We start from the raw sequence: 23,683 nt of genomic DNA, 5'->3' as shown, positions 1-23,683 counted from the left end.
TTCACACGTTAAACCTACTGACCATTTACCTTCATTCAGTAAGTCTGTAATGTCTGCCTGGTACTGGGGACCAATACGGATCTCTCCCTTATCTGCCAAGAGAGTCTTCAGTTGTGGATCATAGACGAGCGAATAAAAAAAGGTGTCCTGGAGGGAAAGGAATCAAACATTCAGTGGAAACTCGCATGAAGCATGTCTGCTAACCCTGAAATTTAAATACCAATTGCATCTGAATGAACAAAGACACCAGTACCTGCTGACTTAAACTTTTATAAATGATTGTATCCTTGCTTTCCTGGTGAAAGATTAATGTTGTATCATGGAGTATTTTCTACTTGATGTGCCCAGGACATATACAGCAGTTTAGATACAGAGTGATGCTGTCTTTAAACAGTCCCGTCAAACATTCCCGGAGGAGAAACATCGCAATTAAAAGTAGGCCATTCGGCCCTTTGTGTCTGCTTCGCCATTCGATATCATGGCTGGTCCTCTATCTCAATGCCATATTCCTGCTTTCTCCTCATACCCCTTGATGCCATTAAAATCTAAAACATTATTGACCTCTTTCTTGAATATATTCAGTGACTTGGCCTTCATAGGCTACTGTGTTAGAGAATTCCACAGATTCACTAACCTTTGAGTGAAGAAATCTTTCCTCATCTCAGTCCTAAATAGTCTACCCCGTATCCGAAGACTGTGTCTCCTGGTTCTCGATTCCCCAACCAAACAAACTCCCTGCATCCAGTCTGTCTAGCCCTGTTAGAATTATATAATTTTCAGGTCTCCTCTCATTCTTCTAAATTCTAGTGAACACAGGCCCAGTCAAATCACTCTCTTCACAGAGGACAATCACTCCAATCCCTGTATCAGCCTAGTGAGCCTCCGCTGCACTCCCTCTATGGCAAGTATATATTTCTTAGGCAGGGAGACCAAAATTGCACACAATATTCCAGGTGTGGTCTCACCAAGGACCTGCATAACTACAGTAAGCCATCCCTACTTATAAACTTGAATCTTGGTGCAATGAAGGTCAACACACCATTTGCCTTCCAATTGGTTGCTGAAATGAAAATAAAATGAAAATGGCTTGTCATAAGTAGGCTTCAAATGAAGTTACTGTGAAAAGCCCCTAGTCGCCACATTCCGGCACCTGTTCGGGGAGGCTGGTACGGAAATTGAACCGTGCTGCTGGCCTGCCTCGGTCTGCTTTAAAAGCCAGCTATTTAGCCCAGTGTGCTAAACCAGGTTGCTGCAGCTGCCTCATCATTTTTACTGACTGGTGTACAAGGACACACAGATTCCTTCGTACATCCACACTTCACAATATATCACCATTTAAATAATACTCTTCCTTTCTGTTTTTCACATCAAAGTGTAGAACTTTACATTTCGCCATGTTGTACAGTATCTGCCATGTGTTTGCCTACTCAACTTGCCGAAGTCACCTTGAAGTCTCCTTGTGTCATCCTCACAACTCACAATTCTGCCCCGTTTTATGCTGTCAGCAAACTTAAAAATGCCTGGTTCCCTCATCCAGGTCATTTATATATGTCATAAACTGCTGGGGCCCAAGCACTGGTCCCTGCGGTACGCCACTAGCCATTGCCTGTCACTTGGAAAGACCCATTTATTCCCATTTTATGTTTCCTGTCTGTCAACCTATTCTCAATCCATGCCAGTACTTTACCCCGTATCCAATGTGCTTTAATTTTGCCCACTAACCTCTTATGAGGGACCTTATCAAAAGCCTTCTGAAAGTCCAAATACACCACATCCACCGATTCTCCCTTATCTAACCTCAAAAAACTCCAATAGATTTGTTAAACATGATGCTCCTTTCATAAGCCCATGCTGACTTTGTCCAATCCCATTGATGCTTTTGAAATGTTCTGTTATCACATCTTTTATAATAGACTCTGAACACCTTCCCCACTACCGATGTCAGACTAACTGGTCTGTAATTCTCCCCTTTTTTCCTCACCCTCCTTTTTATAATAATAATAATAATCTTCATTGTCACAAGCAGGCTTGCATCAATACTGCATGAAATTACCGTGAAAAGCCCCAAATCGCCACTCTCTGGCGCCTGTTTGGCTACACAGATAGAGAATTCAGAATGTCCAAATTACCTAGAGGGGCAGCACGGTAGCATGGTGGTTAGCATAAGTGCTTCACAGCTCCAGGGTCCCAGGTTCGATTCCCGGCTGGGTCACTGTCTGTGCGGAGTCTGCATGTCCTCCCCGTGTGTGCTTGGGTTTCCTCCGGGTGCTCCGGTTTCTTCCCACAGTCCAAAGATGTGCGGGTTAGGTGGATTGGCCATGCTAAATTGCCCTTAGTGTCCTAAAAAATAAGGTTAATGATGGGGGGGGTTTACTGGTATAGGGTGGATACGTTGGCTTGAGTGGGGTGATCATTGCTCGGCACAACATCGAGGGCCGAAGGGCCTGTTCTGTGCTGTACTGTTCTAGAAGCACGTCTTTCAACACTTGTGGGAGGAAACCGGAGCACCTGGAGGAATCCCACACAGACATGGTGAGAACGTGCAGAATCTGCACAGCGACCCAAGCTGGGAAATAGTGGGGTTACATTTGCACCCTCCAATCTGTAGGAACTGCCCCAGAGTCTATACAATTTTGGAAGATGATCACCAATGCATCCAATATTTCCAGTGCCACTTCGTTTAATATTCTGGGATGTAAATCATCAGGCCCTGGTGATTTGTCTGCCTTTAACCCCATTGATTTCCACAGCATCATTTTCTTTGTCTCCCTTGCTTCTGACTATAAGGGACCTACATTTGTCTTTACTGAGGTTTCTCTCTTCACATAATTATAGAAGCTTTCATATTTAGATTTGTTACATGTACCGAGGTACAGTGAAAAGTATTGTTCTGTGTACAGTCCCAGCAGATCGTTCCATACATGAAAAACATAGGACATGCAATAAATACACAATGTAAATACTTAGACATATGCATATACATCGGGAGAAGCATACACAATATAGTGCTACAAAGAAAAGATGTGTAGAGAGATCGGTTAGTTTCTACGTTCAGTTTAAGGTCAGTTTCTACGTTCCCTGCAATTTTACTCTCATGCTCTATTGTCTCCCTCTTTATCCGATCTTTTGTCCCCCCTTTGTTGAATTCTGAAATGCTCCCAATCCTCAGACTTTCTGGTTTTTCCTGGCAATTTTATATGCCTCCACTTTGGATTTAATATTATCCTTAATTTCTTTTGTAAGCCATGGTTCAGGCACCTTTCCTCTTTTATTTTGGCATCAGACAGGAACGAATAATTGTTGTAATTCCTGCACGCATTCTTAAAAATGAACCATTGCCTTGTCCACTGTCAACCCCTTTAGTAATGTTCCCCAATCTATACGCGTCAATTTGTGCTTCATACCCTCTTTTATTAAGATTCAGGACCCTAGTTTTGGATTCAACGACTTCACTTTCCATCTTAATGAAGAATTCTATCATATTATGGCCGCTCTTCCCCAAGGGAACAACAAAATTGTTACTTAATCCTTTCTCATTACACTACACCCCCAGTCTAGAATAGCCTGTTCTCTGGTTGGTTTTTCAACGTATTGATCTAAAAAAAAAATCACATACACACTCCAGGAATTCTTCCTCTACTATACCACTGCCCGTTTGGTTTATCCAATCTATGTGTAATTTCAAGGCACCCATGAACTCACTGCCTGAAAGGTTGGTAGATGCGTGAACCCTCACAATATCTAAGAAGTATTCAGATGAGCACATGAATGCCACAACAAACAAGGCTACGGGCCAAGTGCAGAAAAATGGGATGAGAGTAGATAGGTGCTTGATGGTCAGCACAGATACAATGGGCTGAAGGGCCTTTTTCCATGCTGAAAAAACTCTATGATTACAGTCGTACCCTTATTGCATGCATCTGATTTGTTGTTGAATATCTTCCCCAGTATCTCCATTGTTTGGGGCCTATAGACAACCCCCAACAATGTTTTCTGTCCCTCGGTGCTTCTTATTGCTGCCCACACAGTTTCTACACCATGATCTCCTGTGCCAATATCCTTTAAAGTCAAAGTTTTACAGCACAAAAAGAGGCCTCAGCCCACCATGTCTGCGCTGGCCATCAAGCAACTATCTATTCTAATTCCATTTTCTAGCACTAGGTCCATAGTCTTGTATACTATGGCGTTTCAAGTGCTCATCTAAATACTTCTGCAATGTTGTGACGGTTCCTGCCTCTGCCACACTTTCAGGCAGTGAGTTCCAAATTCCCATCACCTTCTTGGTGAAAAGGTTTTTCCTCTAAGTGTCTAAATCTCCTGCTCCTTACCTTAAATCTATGCCCCCTAGTTATTGACCCCTCTACTAAAGGGGAAAGCTAATCATATATCTGTCCTTCATAATTTTGTATACCTCAATCAGATTCCCCTTCAGCCTTCTCTGCTCCAAGGAAAAGAATCCCAGCCTAACCAGGATTTAAGCACAGAGGTAAACCTCACTCAACACTGTACTCAATTAGGGCAGGACAGTGGTCAGCACTGATGCCTCGCAGTGCCTGTGACCTGGGTTCGATTCCAACCTCGAGTGACCGTGTGGAATTTGCACATTCTCGCTGTGTCTGCTTAGGTTTCCTCCGGGTACTCCGGTTTCCTTCTGTAGTTCAAAGAGGTGCAGATTAGGTGGATTGGCCATGCAAAATTGACCCTTAGTGTCCAAAGGTTAGGTGAGGTTATGGGGATGGTGCAGGTGCCAAGGTGGGGTGCTCTTTCAGAGGGTTGGTGCAGACTTGATGGGCCGAATGGCTGCATGATTAGGTTCTATGAAATAAATGTTACACTGACCCATCAAACACTCTCAGGGCTAGAGTTAGATTTCTCAGGGCAGATTTAGAATGGGGAGGAAAAACTTCCTCTGCACCAGGGGAGCTTTTGAGCTCCCATCCGATGATATAAATATCCCAATGACCTTCTGCAACACAACACACGTATTGTTTCTTCCAAAAATTAGTTACACAATTAAACATATTTGGCAGGATTCTCCGTCCTGCCGAACCAGTTTTCTGGTGAAGCACGTCCCCGCCAGAAGCAAGCCATCGGACAGAGCACCCTACTTAAGCCCACACCTCCACCCTATCCCCGTAACTCAACCTAACCTTTTGTGACACTAAGGAACAATTTAGCATGGCCAATCCACCCAACCTGAACATCCCTGGACCGTGAAAGGAAACCGGAGCAACCAGAAGAAACTCATTGCATAATCTCCCACTGCAGGACAGATGGAGGTTGAAACTGGAGGCAGTAGGGCAGAACAATGGTTTGCATTGCTGCCTCACAGCACAAAGGACCTGGGTTCGATCCCGACTCCGGATCAGTGTCTGTGTGGAGTTTGCACATTCTCCCGTGTCTGAATGGGTCTCACCACCACAACCCAACGATGTGCAATGTACGTGGATTGGCCACGCTAAATTGCCCCTTAATTGAAAGAAACTGGAGGCAGCGAGTGAATCATGAGCTTTTTTTGTCCTGCCAACTAGGTGAAGGAGGTCTTAAAAAAAACCTTTCTTTAGACCACTTAGAGACTTGATAAATGTTGTATTGATACATATCAGCTGAGCAGATTTCAAAGCATTGCTGATTAGGACCTGATTAACTTAAGGTAGCAGGTAATTCAGGAAAACAATCTTGAGATAATGCACCAACGTTAGGACATTCAAACAAATTCATTTCAGGACTGTTGAATTTATTCCTTTCAGTGCATTTATTGAGTAGATGATTTGAAACCTGGTCATATGTTAACCCTAACCCCTTTAATCAATAACTAGAAATAGATGGCATTTTATTTTTTTTTACTACTGTCAAGCCAGAAACAATGTAACATAGACATGGTCTGAACCATGGCCCTAAACCCCAACATTACATCAGACTGAGGGGTACAAAGAGGAAGCTCTCCTTTAACGTCTCTATTGTTGCAGCTGGTTATTTATTATTCACTGGCTGCTGCTCCTCAACAAATTAATTGAGGAGCTAAGCTATCTTTTTGATGCTGCGTGATCAACTCAATGTGTTCCTGATGGTCTAGCGCTGATGTATCACTCTGCACCAATCACCTTGCCCTATCATGTCTGAAATCCGACAATGTCTCCATGAACTTATCACACCCGAACTGGGATTGCTGTTCTGATTGCCTTCATGTCACTCATCTAAAGTACAAAATTAATTGAACACTGGATTGGTCACATCTGACCCTGACAGTGTGAAGAACGTGGCAGGAGCACAGCAGATCGATGAGGGTGAGTGAAATAAGTTTCTTTTGGTTATTTTGATTGGGCCCCTTGAAACTCTCTCAGGAACTTGTGGGGACTGTGAACCCTGTTCTATTCCCAAAGCAGATGCAGCTCTAATTAGGTACAGAAAAATACTCTCTTTACATTGTCCTATTAAACAGTCCCAGGGAAGGTAAAAATTGGGTTAGATTGAGAGTAAAGTCCGTTATATTGCCCTGCCTGACATTCCAACACCAAGTACAGTATTGGTTAGACACACAGTGACATTGTCTCGACACCAGGCTTGTCCAACATCTGGCCCACAGGCCAGGTTTGATCTATGAAGCCCCCAGAAATGGCCCCAGAGGTAGCTTTCAACGTGCTGGTAAGTGCAGTGGAAGATGGTTCAATCGTGAGACTATCGGCAGAAAATGTGGAGAGAGAAGCAGTCTGTGATTGCTGAGAACAGCAACAGTGCTCTGAAAATTTGGGAGCAGAGAAGAAAGAGAGACTGTCCTGTACAGAAGGGGAGGGAGAGAGACTGTGGCAGGCTGGGGAAGGAGAGGACTTGCTGCTGGCTGAGTCGGGTGGGGAAGGCGAGACTCGCTCGATTCTAGGCTGGGGCCAGATGAAGGAAGAGACTGGCTACGGGCTGGGCCGGGTCGGGAAAGGAGAGACTCAATGTAGAGCCAGAAGAGGCTGGATGCAATGATACGAGCGGGAGCGGGGTGGATGGTGAGCATGAAAAGACTCGTTGCCCAGGGGTTGTGGAGAGAAAAGCATGCTTGAATGAGTTGTGAGAGTGAGTGTTGGAGGGTGAATGAGGAATGTGGAGAGTGAGTGAGGGAGGGTGGAGAAGGGATGTGAGTGGGCGAGTATGGGGGAGTGAATGAGGGAGTTTTGAGGAGTGAATATGGGATTGTGGAGGAAGAGAATGAGGGAGTGTTTGTATCTAGTTCACTTACAGTGCCAGCATTCCCACTAACCCTCACATACCAATACACAATCGTACCCATGATAGGTGAGGATGAGTTTGTGAGCATCAAAGGTTTGGGAGTGGGCCAAACAAACAGACATTGACCAGTCACACTCTAATGGTAAACTTTATTAATTACTCTTTAATTCTCAATTTACTGCTTTGACATTACTTTATTTTTGCTCAGCAAGTTGCTTCTTTTCTTCAGGCCTCAATTTTATTTTGAAATTCACGTTTAATGTTGTGTTAAACTTGATCTTTCTGAAGTTTGCTCATTGGCCCCTTGAGTGAGAGGACAATGGAAATGCTGTCCCACCTAAGTGGAAAGGTTGGACAATCCTATTTTATACACTGTTCCATCAAACACATTCTCGGTGCAGGTACAGAAAGTGTCTGATACAGAGCAAAGTTCCTTCTACAATGTTCTAGCAAACACTCCCAGGATAGGTACAGCTTGGATTAGATAAAATGGCTTCATTTCCCAAAAATATAGGATGATGACTCCCTCCTAGTGTAGATGGGGGATACAGGAGTGTGGGTGTGGAGTTTGAAGTATTTGAGGACAGTTTTTCCCTCCCACTGAAGGGATACCCTGTTTAGTAAAGACAAAGAAGTCAATCGAGTAAAAATAAAGTACTCATTTATTCACAACAGAAACGTATATTCACACACAGGACCTGGATAAGTTTCGCCAGTTTTTTCTCTCTGGAGGCCTGTTCTAACCAGGCTGACCTTACATACAACAGTCCACTGGCAACCATTCTTCCCAGTGTTTAGGATCCTGTTTAGATCCTCTCCTCCACCGGAATCAGTGACTTAGTTGATGTAGTATCCGACAGGCCAAACACAAGCCCAAGTCCCACCACTCGATTGTGTTGCTCATGTTTTGCCACACAGCCCTTTTATCTCCAGCGTGTATTCCAAGACACTTTGTTGAATTAAAAAAGAAAGCCGTTGGATGTTCTTGAACCATTTTTTCCTGAGGGTGAATCTTAGCCTGAACTTTACAGGCAGGATCGGATTAACTCACTGAAATCTCTCTATCAGCTGCAAGTGAAGAAGAGCAGCATGCTCTGCCCTGACACTGGTCACACTGACCTGTTCCAGTCACTAGGGGCAACAACATCCAGCCTTATTGTCAGCCATGTGAGTTTAGTCTGGTTCTGTAGCCATAGCAGACTGACGGTTACGTGAGTCTTCATATCAGGCGGGTGAGCACACACACACATGCACAACACACAACCACCCGCACAGACACACGCACATACACCGTGGTGTGGCTCGGTGTGAGGCTCTGTGAAACAAGATTAGCAAAGCAAAATAACCTATTGTTAAATAATACAAATAATATGGAGACACCTGCATTAAAACCTAATCGATCACAAACACTTTCAGAAACTTGTCCTTACCTCGCGTTCCAGATAGGATAAAAGCAACTCTGTTTCGTTTAGCAGTGTAACGCTGCACTTACCCCTGAAAGAAAAGCAGAAAAACCTGTAAGGGTCAGATGTCAAACCCCTCTGTTACTCTATTTTAGCCGTCAGCTTGTGGGTTCAAAGTCCCACTCCACAGACTTGGGCCGGGATTCTCCGAAAATACCGGAGTAGGTAGTGTGTACGCCAGCGTCAATGGCCCCTCCTGGCCCAGCAATCACCACTGTTCAGGGGACTAGCACGACACCAGAGAGCTGCGCGCTGCTCCCGGAACCGAAAGATGGCCCTGCACGGCCGTGTGCGGGTCCGCGCATGCGTGTGACGGCCGGCGCGGGTCCGCGCGGTTGCCGGCTCCACGCCCAACCCCCAAAACATCGCAGAGCCCTACAGGGGCCCGGCGCAGGTGGAACATAGGCCAGTGGAACATAAGCCCCTCCTGGAATGAGCGCACCTGCCGATCAGTAGCCCCCGATCGCAGGCCTGGCCACCGTGGAGGCCACCTCCGGAGTTGGATCCCCCACCCCACCACTAGGACGACCCCTGCAGCCAGAACGGCGAGGTCCCGCGGGTGGACCATATGTAACCCGCGCCGGCAGGACTCGGCGGGCACTCGGCCCACCGAGCGCGGAGAACCGCCACGGGGGGGGGGGGGGGGCTTTCAACAGCCCCCGACCGGCGCGCATCGAGAATTGCGGAAGCGGCGTCTCGCCGGATTTACGGAGTCAACGGCTATTCTCTGCCCCCGGGCGCGATTCCGGTGTGGAGGGTCGGAGAATCCGCCCTTGATCATGATCTACATTGACACTCTAGCACTACAGCGGGGTTTCTAAATTGTTGGAAGTGCCATCTTTCAAACGAAGACCATGTCTTCCCTCTCAGGAGGGCATAAAAGACTGCATGGCACTATTTCAAATTAATGCAGGGGAGTTCTTCTGGTCTCTCTTGCGTGTGCGTATGTGTTGTGCGTCCCTATGTGTGTGCACGTGTGTGTTCTGCGTGCGTGGGATAAATTCTATTTTTCTATTTAATCATGCATTCAGTTCGAGTTTCCTGGGTATGGAGAAAATTAAGTTCGCCTTGAGGGGATCTGTGCAGGGGTTCGCCCGGAGGTGGCAACCATTTATTGACTTCTTTGCGGTGAGAGTGAGCGTCAGCAGGGGGTGTGGGGGGGGGGGGGGGGGGGGGGGGGGGGGGGGGTAAGAGTAGAGTAGGAGGGAAAATATGGCAGGTAGTACCGGTGGGAGAGGAGCGGGCTTGTGCAATATGTTATGATTGAAGTATTGAAAGTACATGGATGTTTGCACATTTTTGCCTTTTTTGCTTCCTTTCTGATGATGTCTGTAACTGTTTATAAAGCCAAAAACTACCTCAATAAAATTGTTTATTAAAAAAAATCATGCATTCAGTTGTTTTATATCTGACACCCTCACTAAATCCTTTTATGCCAGCCTCTGCACCCCCTGATCCTAGTACCAAGACCCCAATAATAGTCAGTCTGTTGTGCCTGCAGCCCATAGAATCAGAATAAGCTCGCATGGCTGATAACCAAGGCCATCAACCAACATTGTAAAACCAACCAGATTGTGATTCTCACATTGCTGTGGGAACTTGCAGTGTACGAACCTCATTTTCCACATTACCCCCATGACTATTGTATTTCATTAGCAATAAAGCTTTTTTGGTCTTCCTAACGTCCTGAGTATGTTATGTAAATAAATGCAAGCTTTTGCAATTCGATTTAGGGCTGGATTCTCCCGCCCTTCCCGCCGCAAGAGACGCAACCAATGGAAAATCCATTGACCTCAGGGTGGATTCTCCGGTCACCGGGCGAATGTAGCCGGAGAATCCCGCTCTCGGTTCATGTCTTTGTCTTTTTTGATATATTGGGACAGTGGCAGGGCCAAGGTGTAACAACACCAGAATGTGGGTTGGGTAGTTCCAGAACATTGGGGAAGAAAGTTACTGGGTGCCATTCATAATCATTGTGGCCATGACTTGGTTGTAAGTTGAGGAAAATGTTGTTTATTCTGATCAAAACGCAATAAGTGCATCCGGTGGCCTTATGTACATAGAACATACAGTGCAGAAGGAGGCCATTCGGCCCATCGAGGCTGCACCAACCCACTTAAACCCTTCCTTACACCCTATCCCGCATCCCAATAACCTCTCCTAACTTTTTTGGACACGAAGGGCAATTTAGCATGGTCAATCCACCTAACCTGCACGTCTTTGGACTGTGGGACGAAACCGGAGCACCCGGAGGAAAGCCACACAGACACAGGGAGGACGTGCAGACTCCGCACAGACAGTGACCTAACAGGGAATCGAACCTGGGACCGTGGCGCTGTGAAGCCACAGTGCTAGCCACTTGGAGGGGCAAATCGTGCACATGGTGGCTCCAGCTAGGGTACTGCTGTTTTAGTCCTTTTCACTTAGTTTCAGGGGGTTTTCTGTTTAAAAACCCAGTTGTTTAATTGGATACGGAGAAATGCCTAAAACTCCAGTGGAAAAAAGCCTGAGCGTAGAAGTTCGTCGACTTACTCAGAGGCTTGTCGGTGGAGAAAATGGCAGAGGCAGCTTCTGTGACAAGGACCCTACAGAGTGAGGGTCATACTGACCTATTTTGCTTTTAATTGCGACACTATGTTACTGGCAAAAGTGCTGGCACTGCGATTGGAGCCCAGCCTTCCAGAGATGATCTTGGAAGACCAGACAGGCTTCATCAAGGGTGGGTAATTGTTGGCCAATATATGCCATCTGTTAAATGTTGCCCTCTACCCCTTTCGCTACCTGAACCAGTGGTGATTGCTTCCTTGGACATTCAAAAGGCTTTTGATAGAATGGAATAGGGATATCTCTTTGAGATTCTTGGGAGGTTTGGATTTGAAAATATTTTTGTTTTCTTTTTAACATTTTATCCATAAAACAAAACAAAACGACCCCCCCCCCCCCAATAACTCAAACCGACTCTTTAAAATGAAGAATAAACAGACCCCATCTCTTGTGGAACCCCTCAAGGTAAACTTAACCTTCTCCAAATACAGGAACTACAACAGTCCCCAAACCACACTGAGGAACTGGGCAGAGAGGCTGACCTACAGCCCAATAGGACCCGCCTGTGAGCAATCAACGAGGCGAAGGCTAAAACATCTGACCCCGCTCCCGTCTGCGGCTCCGGCAAGTTCGACACCCCAAAAATGGCCATAAGGGACTGGGCTCCAAATCCAAGTGCAAGATCGCCGACATGGGGCTGAAATAAGGACCAGAAAATATGTACATGATTGCTCGAAGGTCTCCCACGCTGCTCGCAAATGTCCTCCGCCCCCTCAAACAAGCGGTTCATTCTCAGCCTCGTCAGGTGCGCCCTGCTCACCACCTTTAACTGTATTAACCCCAGCCTTGCACAGGTGGTTAAGGCGTTTACCATCGCGATACCTCACACCATAACCCCTCCTCCAATGCCACCCCTAGCTCCTCCTCCCACTTGGTGTTAACCTCCTGCAGCGACACCATATCATGCTCTAAAATCCCCCCATAAATCGCCGAGATGACCCCCCTTTCCAACCCCATCACCGATAACACCCCGTGCAGCAACGAGCAGGGAGGTGTCATCTGAAAAGTCGGGAAATCCTTCCTTGCAAAATCCCAAACCTGCAATATACCCAAAGGCCTCTCCAGCAAAATCCCAAAGTTTTCCAACTCCTCCAAACTGACAAACTGCCCTTCGAAAAATAGGTCCTTCATTTCCATCACCCCCATTCCTCTCATCCCCGAAGCCTAGCATCCAGCCTTGCCAACTCAAACACATGATTCTCTCGAACCAATTTTGACCCTGCCCCCAACTAAAAATGCTGTTGAAATTGCCTCCATATCTTCAGCATGGTTACCACCACCGGACTACCTGAGGATTTTCCTAGGGCAAACGAGAGCGACGCCGTTGCCGGCCCCGTACAACAGCCTGCCTCCATCATCACCCACATCGCCTCCGGCTCCCTACCCCAGCCCCGCACCTTCTCGGTGTTCGCTGCCCAACAATAATACATCAGATTCGGGAGAGGCAGAACCCCCCCACCCAATGTCATTGGCGTGATGAATATCTTGCGGCGATTTTTATTTTTATTCCAGTGCTTGCCAGTATTTTTTGCTAAAAGGGAGTTGAAATGGTTTATTTTGCTATTTGTATGGGTGGGTAACGTGGTGAGGATTCAGAAGATGGTGCTCTAGAGAAAGCGGCAGTTGGGCGGGAATGGCTTAAATCTGCCTTAACCCTACCCACCAGGCTCGTAAAATTCAACTCACGAGGCTGGGCCCAGTCCCGAGCCATCTGCACCGCCAGGTAACCAAAATGGACAATGGCCACACTAAACGGCAATGTCCCCAAGCCAGCTCCCGGTCCGGAGAGGAAATCAAAAAGCACTCGCTCTTCTCCAAATTCAATTAATATTACGAAAAAGATCCAAATCGCCTGAGCAGCCCATTATATGCCCCACCATAGGACCCGGCTTAGAAATATACAACAAACGTTTGTGAGCATACAGGGGTACTGTATGCTCCACCCCACCCCCTATCCTCCTCCACTTATCCGAGCACCTCAATGCAAGGCCAAGGTCTCTATCGCCAGCGCAAACAAGAGCAGGAGCATGGGACACCCCTGTCTCGCTCCCCCAGGTAGCTGAAAATATCCCGGGTGGGGATTTAAATACAGTGCTGCATCCGAAGATTGATCAATCTAAGCCGTGGCAGCATGGTAGCACAGTGGTTATCACTGTCGCTTCATAGCACCAGGGACACGGGTTCAATTCCTGGCTTGGGTGGAGTCTGTGCGGAGTCTGCACGTTCTCCCAGTGTCTGGATGGGTTTCCTCTGGGTGCTCTGGTTTCCTCCTACTAGTCCTGAAAGACATGCTTGTCAGGTGAATTGGAATTCCGAATTCTCCCTCAGTGTACCCGAACAGGCGCCGGAATGTGGCGACTAGGGGATTTTCACAGTAACTTAATTACAGTGTTAATGTAAGCCAACTTGTGGCACAAATAAAGATTATAATATTATATAAAAGACCTGAGAAGTACCCTGCTATTCAACGACGCCTTGCCATTTTTTTGGCTCTGGCGAGGAACTCCCCATCTAGGCCACTCTAAGCCATTTGCTATTCTACTCGCGGAATCGGGTGTCATTAGTAAAGGCAGCCCCAATATTTCAACCCTCTTCTCTGCCCTCACCATGGCCTCAGGACCCCCCCCACCCCCCCCCCCCCCCCCCCCCCCCCCCCCCCCCCCCCCCCCCCCCACCCCCCCCCCCACCTTACCACTTCCGGGGTCGGCCCCAATTTTCCAACCCTCCTTCTGTCATCACTGCGGACTCAGGACCCCTCTGCCCTCCAACCTTACCTCTTCCGGGGTCCCGGAGACCCTCCCTCACTCCACCTCTTCTGACAAGGCCCCAACCCAGGCCCAACCATTGGCACAGGCACCTTAGCACTGCCAGCCTGGTACCCTGGCAGTGCCATGGTGCCCAGGGGCCAAGGTGCCAACCTGCGCAATGATCGACCACCTGGGGGTCTCAACTCCCTAGCATGAACCGCCCCCCCAGGTGCCATCACAACTGGTTCATGACTTTGTGAACCATACCAAAAGGTGCCCGGTGGAGGCCTTGCTGGTGAGGCCGGTGAATCGCAGACCCCAGGTGAACTGGGTGAGTATATATTTAAATGAGCCTAATGGATCATATGCGCACCTGGTTATGCCCCAGCAAGAGCGAGATCCAGATCATACCACAAAATTCCGTTGAATCTCACAAGACGTTTTGAGAGTCGTGAATCTCGATACAGGCATCTCGTGAAACTCAATGTCCTCATCCCGACAAGAAGTCGGGCGTGACGAGGCCGCTGAATCGCACAGGGATGTCTCTCCAGTGCAGGAGTGGGAAGAAAGACAGAACAGGCTGTGGGGCAGGAGCGTGGTGTTGCCACTAGTTGGGCAGGTGTTTCAAAGAGCTGCCACAGGCACAATGATCTAAAAGGACACCACCTACGTTGTATCACTCCAAGGAGGAATCGGCGGAATGCTGGGTGTTTGGCGTGACCCATACCAAGGGCCTCAATCTGCTACACTGTTCTACTAAAATGAGCTTCAGATCAAATATCTGCACCACCACGAAAGCCGCCCACTTCTACTTCCGTTACATTGCAGAACTGCATCCCTGCCCCAGCTCAGCTGCTGCTGAAACCCTCATTCATTCCTTTGTTATCTCTCGACCTAAGTATTCCAACACACACCTGACTGGTTTCCCACATTCTACCATCTATAAAATTAAGGGAATCCAAATCTCTGCTGCCTGTTTTCTAACTGACACCAAATCCCTTTTCCCCCCATCACTCCTCTGCTCACTGACCTACACTGGCTCCTGATAAAGCAACACAATGATTTTAAAGTTCTTGCTTTCAAATCCTTTCATGGCCTTCCCTATCTCTGCAATCTCCTTCAGCCCCATAACCCGCCGAGGTATCTTCACTCACTGGTGAAAGCGGTGGCAGAGCGGTAACCAGAATAGCAATCCAGAAGCCCAGGCAACTTCTCTGGGTACACGGGATCAAATCCCACCATGGCAGCCGGTGGAATTTAAAAATGTAATTAATAAATCTGGAATTATTTTAAAAAGCTGGTCTCGGAAATAGAAACTATTGCTGATTCTCGTAAAAACCCATCTGGTTGACTGATATCAATTAGGAAAAGACCTCTGACATCCTTACCTGGTCTAACCTTAATGTGACTCCATACCCATAGCAATGTGGTTGACCCTTAAATGGCCTACTCAGGTGGATCAAAGTTTACAAGAAAAATAAAAAGAGATGGATCACCCGGCATCGACCTCGTAACTGAAAATTATAACAGCACAGCCCTGCTGACCCTGCAAAGTCCTCCTTACTAACATAATTTGTGACAAGATTGGGAGAGTTGTCCCAAAGACTGGTCAAGCAATCAAAGTGACACAGCCATACTCACAGATAATGTCCCAGATGCCAGCATCACCAGAGGAGGCGGCACAGTGGTATACAGTGGGGAAGGAAACCTCCTGCTCCTTAACACTGACCAACTCCCCCAACTGATGAATCAATCAGTACTCCTCCATGTTGAACACCACCTCGAAGATGTACTGAGGGTGGCAAGGACACAGAATGCAATCTGGGTGGGGGAGCTGGCCGAGTCCTAAAGGGGTCGGCAGCAGCTGGTGAGGGAATCAACAAGAGAGAAAAATCTATTTGACCTCATCTTCATCAATCTACCTGTCCCAGATGCCTCTGAACATGCCTGTATTTGTAGGGCTGACCACAACATAGCCCTTGCAGAGACCAAGTCCCATCTTCACATTGAGGACACCCTCCATCATGTTGTGTAGCACTACCACCATGCTAAATGGGATAGGTTTCAAACAGATTAAGGGCCTGTGGGCTATCAGCAGCAGCAGAATTGTATACATTCACAATCTGTAACCTCATGGTCCACTCCCATTAAGTCAAGGGACCAGCCCCGGTTCAATGAAGAGTGCATACCAGGAGCAGCACAAGGCATTTCTAATAAAAATGAGGTGTCAACCTGATGAAGCTACAATACAGGATTCCTTGCATGCCAAACAGCAGAAGCAGCATGCAATGGACAGAGCTAAGCAATCCCACAACCAACAGATCAGATCTCAGCTCTGCAGACTTGCCACATCAAACATCCCCATCCTCAATGATGGGGGAGCCCAGCACATCAGTACAAAAGACAAGACAGAAGCATTTGCAACCACCTTCAGCCAGAAGTACCGAATGGACAATCCATCTTGGCATCCTCCTGAGGTCCCCAGCATCTTGATTGTTAGTTTTCAGCCAATCTGATTCACTCTATGTTATAACAAGAAACAGCTGAAGGCACTGGATACTGCAAAGGCTATGGGCCCTGGCAATATTCCAGCAACAGTACTGAAGACTTGTGCTCCAGAATTAGTTGCACCCCTAGCCAAGCTGTTCCAGTACAACTGCAAGACTGGAATCTACCCGGCAATGTGGGAAATAGACCAGGTATGTCCTATCCACAAAAAGTAGCACAAATGCAAACCAGCTAATTATTGCCCCATCGTTTGACTCTCAATCATCAACCAAGTGATGGACGGGGTCGTCGCAGTGCTGTCAACAGGTACTTACTCAGCAACAACCTGCTCATTGATGTTCAGTTTGGATTCTGCCAGGACCATTCAGCTCCTGACCTTCTTCCAATCTTAGTTCAAATGTGGACAAAGGGGCTGAAATCAAGAGGCGAGGTGGGAGTGATTGCTTTTGACATAAAGGCAGCATTTGACCAAACATGACATCAAGGGGCCCTAGAAAACTGGGGTCAATTGGAATAAGGGGGAAAATTCACCACTGTTGGAGTCGTACATAGTACAAAGGAAGAGGTTGTGGTTGTTGGAGGTCAATCATCTCAATTCCATGACATCACTGCATGGGTTCCCCAGACTAGTGTCCGAGGTCCACCCATCTTCAGCTGCTTCATCAATGACCTTCCTTCCATCAAAAGGTCAGATATGGGGATGTTCAATGATGAATGCACGGCGTTCAGCACCATTCGTGACTCCTCAGCTACTGAAGCAGTTCATGTCCAAATGCAACTAGACCTGGGCAATGTCCAGTCTCGGGTTGACGTGCGGCAAGTAACATTTGCGCTACGCAAGCCACAAAATGACTATCTCCAGCAAGAGAGAATCTAACCATCTCCCTTTGACATTCAATGGTATTACCATCACTGAATCCTCCACTATCAATATCCTAGGGGCAGCATGGTGACACAGTGGTTAGTACTACTGCTTCACAGCGCCAGGGACCCGGATTCAATTTCAGCTTGGGTGGAGTTTGCACTTTCTGCCAGTGTCTGCATGGGTTTCCTCCGGGTGCTCCAATTTCCTCCCACAGTCCAAAGATGTGCAGGTTAGGTGGATTGGCCATGATAAATTGCCCCTCAGTGTCCAGAAAGGTTGGGTCGGGTTATGGGGGTGGGGTGGAGGCGTGGGCCTAGGTAGGGTGCTCTTCCCAAGGGTCAGTGCAGAATCAATGGGCCAAATGGCCATCTTCTGCACTGTAGGGATTCTATGATTGACCAGAAACGGAACTGGCCATATAAATACGATGGCTACAAGAGCAGGTCAAAGGCTAACAGTCCTGCAGCAACTAATTCAACTCCTGACTCCCCGAAGCCTGTTCACCATCTAGAAGGCTCAAGTCAGGAGTGGGAAGGAATTTTCTCCACTTGCATGCACAAGTGCAGCTCCAACAATACTGAAGACGCTTGACACAAAGCAGCCTGCTTGATTGGCACACCATCTACCATCTTCACCATTCATCCCTTCCACAAGCAACATAAAGTAGCAGCAGTGTGTACCATCTACAAGTTGCACTGCAGCAACTCACCATTGCTCCTTTGACAGCACCTTCCAAACACACAACCTCTACCACCTCGGTCAAGGGCAGCAAATGCATGAGAAAACCATCATCTGCAAGTTCCCCTCCAAGCCACACACGATCCTGATTTGGAAAAATATCGTCGTTCCTTCACTGTCACTCGGTCAAAATCCTGGAACTCCCTTTGTCACAGCATTATGGGTGTACCCGCACCACAGGGAGTGCAGCAATTCAAGGCAGCGGCTCACCACCACCATCTCAAGGGCATTTAAGTATGGGCAGGATATGCTGGCCTTGCCAGTAATGCGCAATTCCTGTGAAAGAATACGAAAAAATAATGATTCTGGTCTCTCGAGTGTCTCCAATTTCACCATTATTGGCCGTGTCTTCTGTTGTCATGGTCCTAAGCTCTGGAATTTCCTCTCGAAAGCTCTCTGCCCCTTTTCTCCTTTGTGACAATCCCTATAAGTTAACACTTTTCATCTGACTGAATAGACCCAAAATGTTAACTTTGTTTCTCTCTCCATGTGCTGCCTGACCAACTGAGTGTTTCCAGCATTTTCTGTTTTTTTCATGCTCGATTGCCAGAGTATTTTGTCTTTTGTGTTGAGGGAACATAGAAATAGACTCAGAGGATTGACAGAACAAAGGGCCGTGTGGCCCCTCATGTCCTTGCCAGCTCTCTTCAAGAATAACTCAGTCCCTCTCCCTCACCCAATTTCTCTTTCTCCGGGTGACTTATCCGATTCCCACCTAAAAGCCAGTTGAACCTGCCTCCACCACAGTCTCAAGCAGTGAATTCCAGATCCTATCTACTTGTTATGAAAAAGGTTTTCCTCATGTTGCTGTTGGTTCTTTTACCATTCACCTTCAATCAATGTCCTCTTGTTCTAAACCTTCCTGCAACCTCCTGTTTTCCAGAACTCAACCAGAGCCGGTTTGAATCAATTCTACCATGTTGTACTCGCCATTGAGAAGCCGCAATGAAAGGCATGTAAAGGCTAAGATTTGGTGCCAATATATTGGATCATTAACCCTCGCCTGTCCCAAATCAAACTACACAGCTCCCCACTGAAATCAATAGGTAAGAAAATCTGTCAAGTATCAGCCATGTCTCAGTGGTGGCACTCGTGCCTCGAAATTAGATTCAAGTCCCACTCCAGAGATCCAAGAAGCTATGCCTCTCTGGTTATCAATCCTCCTGCCAGTGCAACCAGTTTGAAACAACTTTTTTTTTAAAAGGTGGAGAAGACCAGAAAAAGAATATTGAAAGTGTAAATTAAAAGCAAAGGAACATTCATAAAATGAAGCATTGGTTTTCTCTGCCACTTGTGCTTGAATTCATTAAAAACACTGCTGTCCCATATCCTTGTCTGTACCACGACCTGCTCACTCGGAATCCTAATGCTGATCTACATTGGTTCCCGGACCGCACATTTTTAAAAATTCACCTCGCTGTTTATGGACTGACCTGATTAACACTACACGCCTATATCCTTCATCTGATGCCAGTGGTAATGTAGTTACATTGTGCACCTTGTGTTGCCCTATTATGTATTTTCTTTTATTTTCATGTACTTAATGATCTGTTGAGCTGCTCGCAGAAAAATACTTTTCACTGTACCTCGGTACACATGACAATAAACAAATCCAATCCAAATCTCTTTACAGCCTTGCCCGCCCTAACCCTGCAACACTCTCCAGCCCTACAGTCACCCAAGATCCATGCACTCCTCTGATTCTGAACTTGTGGACAGCACACTTCATCAACCCACCACTGGTGGCACGTATTCAGTTGTTTAAACCTTAAAACTCTAGAATTTGTTGTTGATATCTTTCTGCACCTCTCCTTCGGGATGTTCCTCAAAGCCAAACTGTTAACCAAGCTTTAGGTCACCTATTTTAATTTCTTCATATGTGGCTCGGGGTTGAATTTTGATTATGTATCTGTGAAGCGACTTTCGACATTTCATTATGTTACCGGCACAATGTGGATGTAAGTTGGTCTTGTTGCTGCTGCCACCTCTCCAACATGCTTGCATCCAAGCAGGAAGGGGAGGAAATCTTTCACAGGGCTTGATCAAGGCCAGTTAGGGCCAGCCAAGTGTGAACGCCCAATGACTGAGCATCAGAATCTTCCCCAGAATTAAATCTGCAACCACTAATGTGCCGCTGCCTCCCCATGGTTACCTGATGTGGGTTGCTGGTAAAGATTCTAGTTGTCGTGATAGGAAGAGTTCTCGATGTTTTAGCTGGTGTCGCTCATTCTCTGATAGATCCTGTAGTTCTGTGTTCTCCATCTCTTCTTCCACTTCCCCTGCACAAAGATCAAAGATGCTGGGTTAGAGTAATCATCTCCCACCCTACTGCTAATACACAATATTACACACATCAGTCCACATTTATCCAATTAATAACAAACATAAGCTCCAGGTACATCACCACTCCCTTAAGTCCAAAGGACACAGACTTGAACGGATAAGGTGGGCAATTAGTTTAGCCATTCACCACCACATTTGATTGGACCACACGAAGCACTATCGGGCCCAGCTCTCATCTACTAAAACTTCTCACTATTTCAGATCATCCTTGAATGTTCAAATAACCACCGTCTGCTTTTCTCTACTGAAAACTCCCCTGTCATCGCCACCCTCACCTTCAAATAGTGTCAGGAGTTCATGGACCTCTTTGTCACCAATATTGAGGCTATCTGATCAGCTACCCCTTCAGATTCCCTCTCTCCCCACTAACCCACTGGGTCAAACTTCTTCAAGGTTCCCTGCGTCACAGGCCCGAGAAAGGTATTTATCTAGTGTTATGACTGCAATGGGAGAAGTGTGCAGTTGCTCTAGCCCCACTTCAGGTCACACTATTAGTTTAAAAGTTTAATTCATTCACCAAAATGACCAGTTATTTACCTTTGCTGTGGTTAGACCCAGAACAAAATAGACTTTAACCAGGCGTCTTTCAATAAATTCAGAATGATTGATTTGTTGTAAAACAACTTATTTTTCAAAACAAGTTGCAGGAACTGGTTAATGTACTTTGGAAGTACACCTATTTATCCCATTTCAAAGATGCCTTAGCATGCGCACGCATACAAACAACCACGGGATAAATAGATAGGGTCTCTGCAGAGAAGGCTTTGGAGGTTAGGCTTTCTAACATAAAAGATAAAGCTGGCAGTGTTTTGTTCAGGGGTTCCCTCACGTGAAGATAGGCTGGACCCAGGGGATGTCTGGAGGTTCTCACCAATGGAGTTTGGTGTGAAGGAGAACATAGAGATGGATCAGTTCTTTGTGTCTCAAATCTGTAGGTTTCCAAATACAGACAAGTGTAAGGGTCTGTAGTAATCCATGGGAGGCAGGAGTTCCGTCACCACACCAATATTTATTTACAATAACGATATTACAGGAGCAGCTACAAACAGTGCTGCTAGCAGTCCAGTCAACTTAAGACTGCCTCACAAAGCCTACACAGGTGATTATATGGGCCCCCTCAATGAGCTATCATTGAGGGAGCTCATACTCCAATTGGCCAACCAATAAAGCCAATTGGAGTTCATTACAGGGTCCTTCCTGATGATTCACTAATTTCCCTTTTATTTATTTTTGCCATTATCACTTTGATCCATGGATGCTTAATGGACATGTATCTTTAAGTCAAGCAGCGGAGTGAATGAGGAATTCAAAAAGTTGCAATTTAGTACATGGTGCTAGTTTTCGAGCAGCAGAACTGAGTCTTTGTGGCACTTCAGAGATGGGGTGGTACTCAGTTTGGTTGGCTGGTGGCCAATGAATGGGCCAAAAGGCCATATTCTGACCAGTAACAGATAGTTATTGAGTTTTACTACAGTGGGATAATTTCGAGAGATTGAAGGACACCAGAGTTGGAGATCTGAACACAAAGAAACAAGGAACTGTTCTTTCTCTTCTCCCTCTCTCCAGAAATGCTGTGAGCTGCTGTATTTCTGAACCTACAGAGAACCTGAATGAATGAAATCCATAGGAGGTTCACAAGGATGATCCCCGGAATTAAGGACTTGTCATATGAGGAGCAGTTGAGGACTTTGGGTCAGTACTTGAAGGAGCTTAGAAGGATGAGGGGGGGGGGGGATCTCATTGAAACCTACTGGATACTGAGAGGCCTAGATAGAATGAGCGTGGAGAGTATGTTTCCACTGGTAGAAGAAACTGGAACCCGAGGGTACAGCTTCAGACTGAAGAGACCACCCTTTAAAACTGAGATGAGGAAGAATTTCTTCAGTAAAACCTCCTTCCAGTATTCCTCCAGCGTCGGACAGGGCCAAAACATATGAACTTGATTTGCGCCCCCCCCCCCGGGAGACATCACAAAATACTTACTCTTGACTACATTTAATTTGTAGCCCGAGAAAGACCCAAACACCCGAAGCAGCTCCAATATTCCCCTGATTGACACACTCGGTTCCGACATATATAACAAGTCATTGGCATACAAGGACACCCTATGCTCTGTTCCCCCCCCCGCCCCCCCCACCCAACCTCCCGCGCTATCCCTTTCCATACCCTCGAATTTCTTAATGTGATGGCCAATGCCTCAATCGCAAGTGCAAGCCTTTGACATGTTGACCACACCGTTCCCCTCCACCATGGTCCAGCTGAGCTGGTCAACTCCAGCCTGGTTGTAACCAGAGAATAACCTTCTTGTTGTTCCGCTCCCGCACCATTACCACTGGTGTCCCCTAGAATCTATGTTCGGTCCCTTCCTGTTTTTCCATCTCCATGCTGCCCCTCGGTCACATCATCCAAAAACATTGTGCTTGCCCCATGACCAACTCTCTCACTTCTTCACTCTCACTAAATTTTCAGACATCCGACACAAAATGAGCAGAAACCTCATCCAAGTAAATATTGGGAAGACCCAAGCCATAGTCTCTAACACATATCAACCTCTCGCCCTAGTGTCAGGAAGTTGGAATTAAATAAATAGTAAATAATTGGATTTTTCAGAATTGATGTTTTTAACTGCACTGAGGACTTGTGAGATGTAGATTAGTCTGGTAGCAAGGTGAAACAGATACTTTGTTCAGCAAAGTAGATGCTAGCAGTCAAGGGACCTAGATTATAGCCAAGCCCTGTTGCAAAGCAGTGCTCTGGCAGAAAGAAATCAAGCTGTTATGCAGGAAAGAAAGCAGAGAAGTCTGTCTAGTTCTGCCAATGGACCTCAAGTCCTGGGCGGTGGGGTACATTACGTTTTTGATGATGCTGAAGGTGGGCACACCACAGGCTGTTAACAGGATAATGGTCTGGCGTTCACCCTCGATAATGGCCAGAGGCCTACGGAGAGCCGACCAAGTACTGCGGAAATGCCGTTGTCTGCAACTCCAGTTGACCCATCGACAGTGTTGGATCCAAGGAAGCGACCACTCGAGAGCGTAAAGAATACAAAGATTTATTTACAGGTTGTATAAAAACCTTATACACCATCACTCTCTGAAAGGTTTCCCACATACGAGCCAAGGTCTTCATGTCCCGGCTTGTTCCCCATGAAGGAGGATCACAGGGAACCTAAATCGGCCTAGTCCCATGGCTCTCATATA

General features: G+C 46.7%; 1 protein-coding gene across 1 annotated transcript in view; it reads right to left on the bottom strand.

Annotated features, from left to right (window-relative positions):
- LOC119956427 (metastasis-associated protein MTA1-like) overlaps window positions 1-23,683 on the bottom strand; it is a 212,396-nt gene that overhangs the window by 124,871 nt on the left and 63,842 nt on the right. The window contains exons 3-5 of the mRNA XM_038783640.1: window positions 20,293-20,419; window positions 8,646-8,709; window positions 30-147 (exon numbers count right to left, since the gene is read on the bottom strand). Coding sequence (XP_038639568.1) covers window positions 30-147; window positions 8,646-8,709; window positions 20,293-20,402 — 292 coding nt within the window. The 5' untranslated portion in view covers window positions 20,403-20,419. The remainder of the gene's footprint in view (window positions 1-29; window positions 148-8,645; window positions 8,710-20,292; window positions 20,420-23,683) is intronic.

The sequence above is a fragment of the Scyliorhinus canicula genome, chromosome 2, assembly GCF_902713615.1.
Source record: "Scyliorhinus canicula chromosome 2, sScyCan1.1, whole genome shotgun sequence".
In the NCBI taxonomy this organism is placed as follows: Eukaryota; Metazoa; Chordata; class Chondrichthyes; order Carcharhiniformes; family Scyliorhinidae; genus Scyliorhinus; species Scyliorhinus canicula.
Note: the sequence above shows the minus strand (reverse complement) of the source record. Positions and strands in the feature narration are given on the sequence as shown.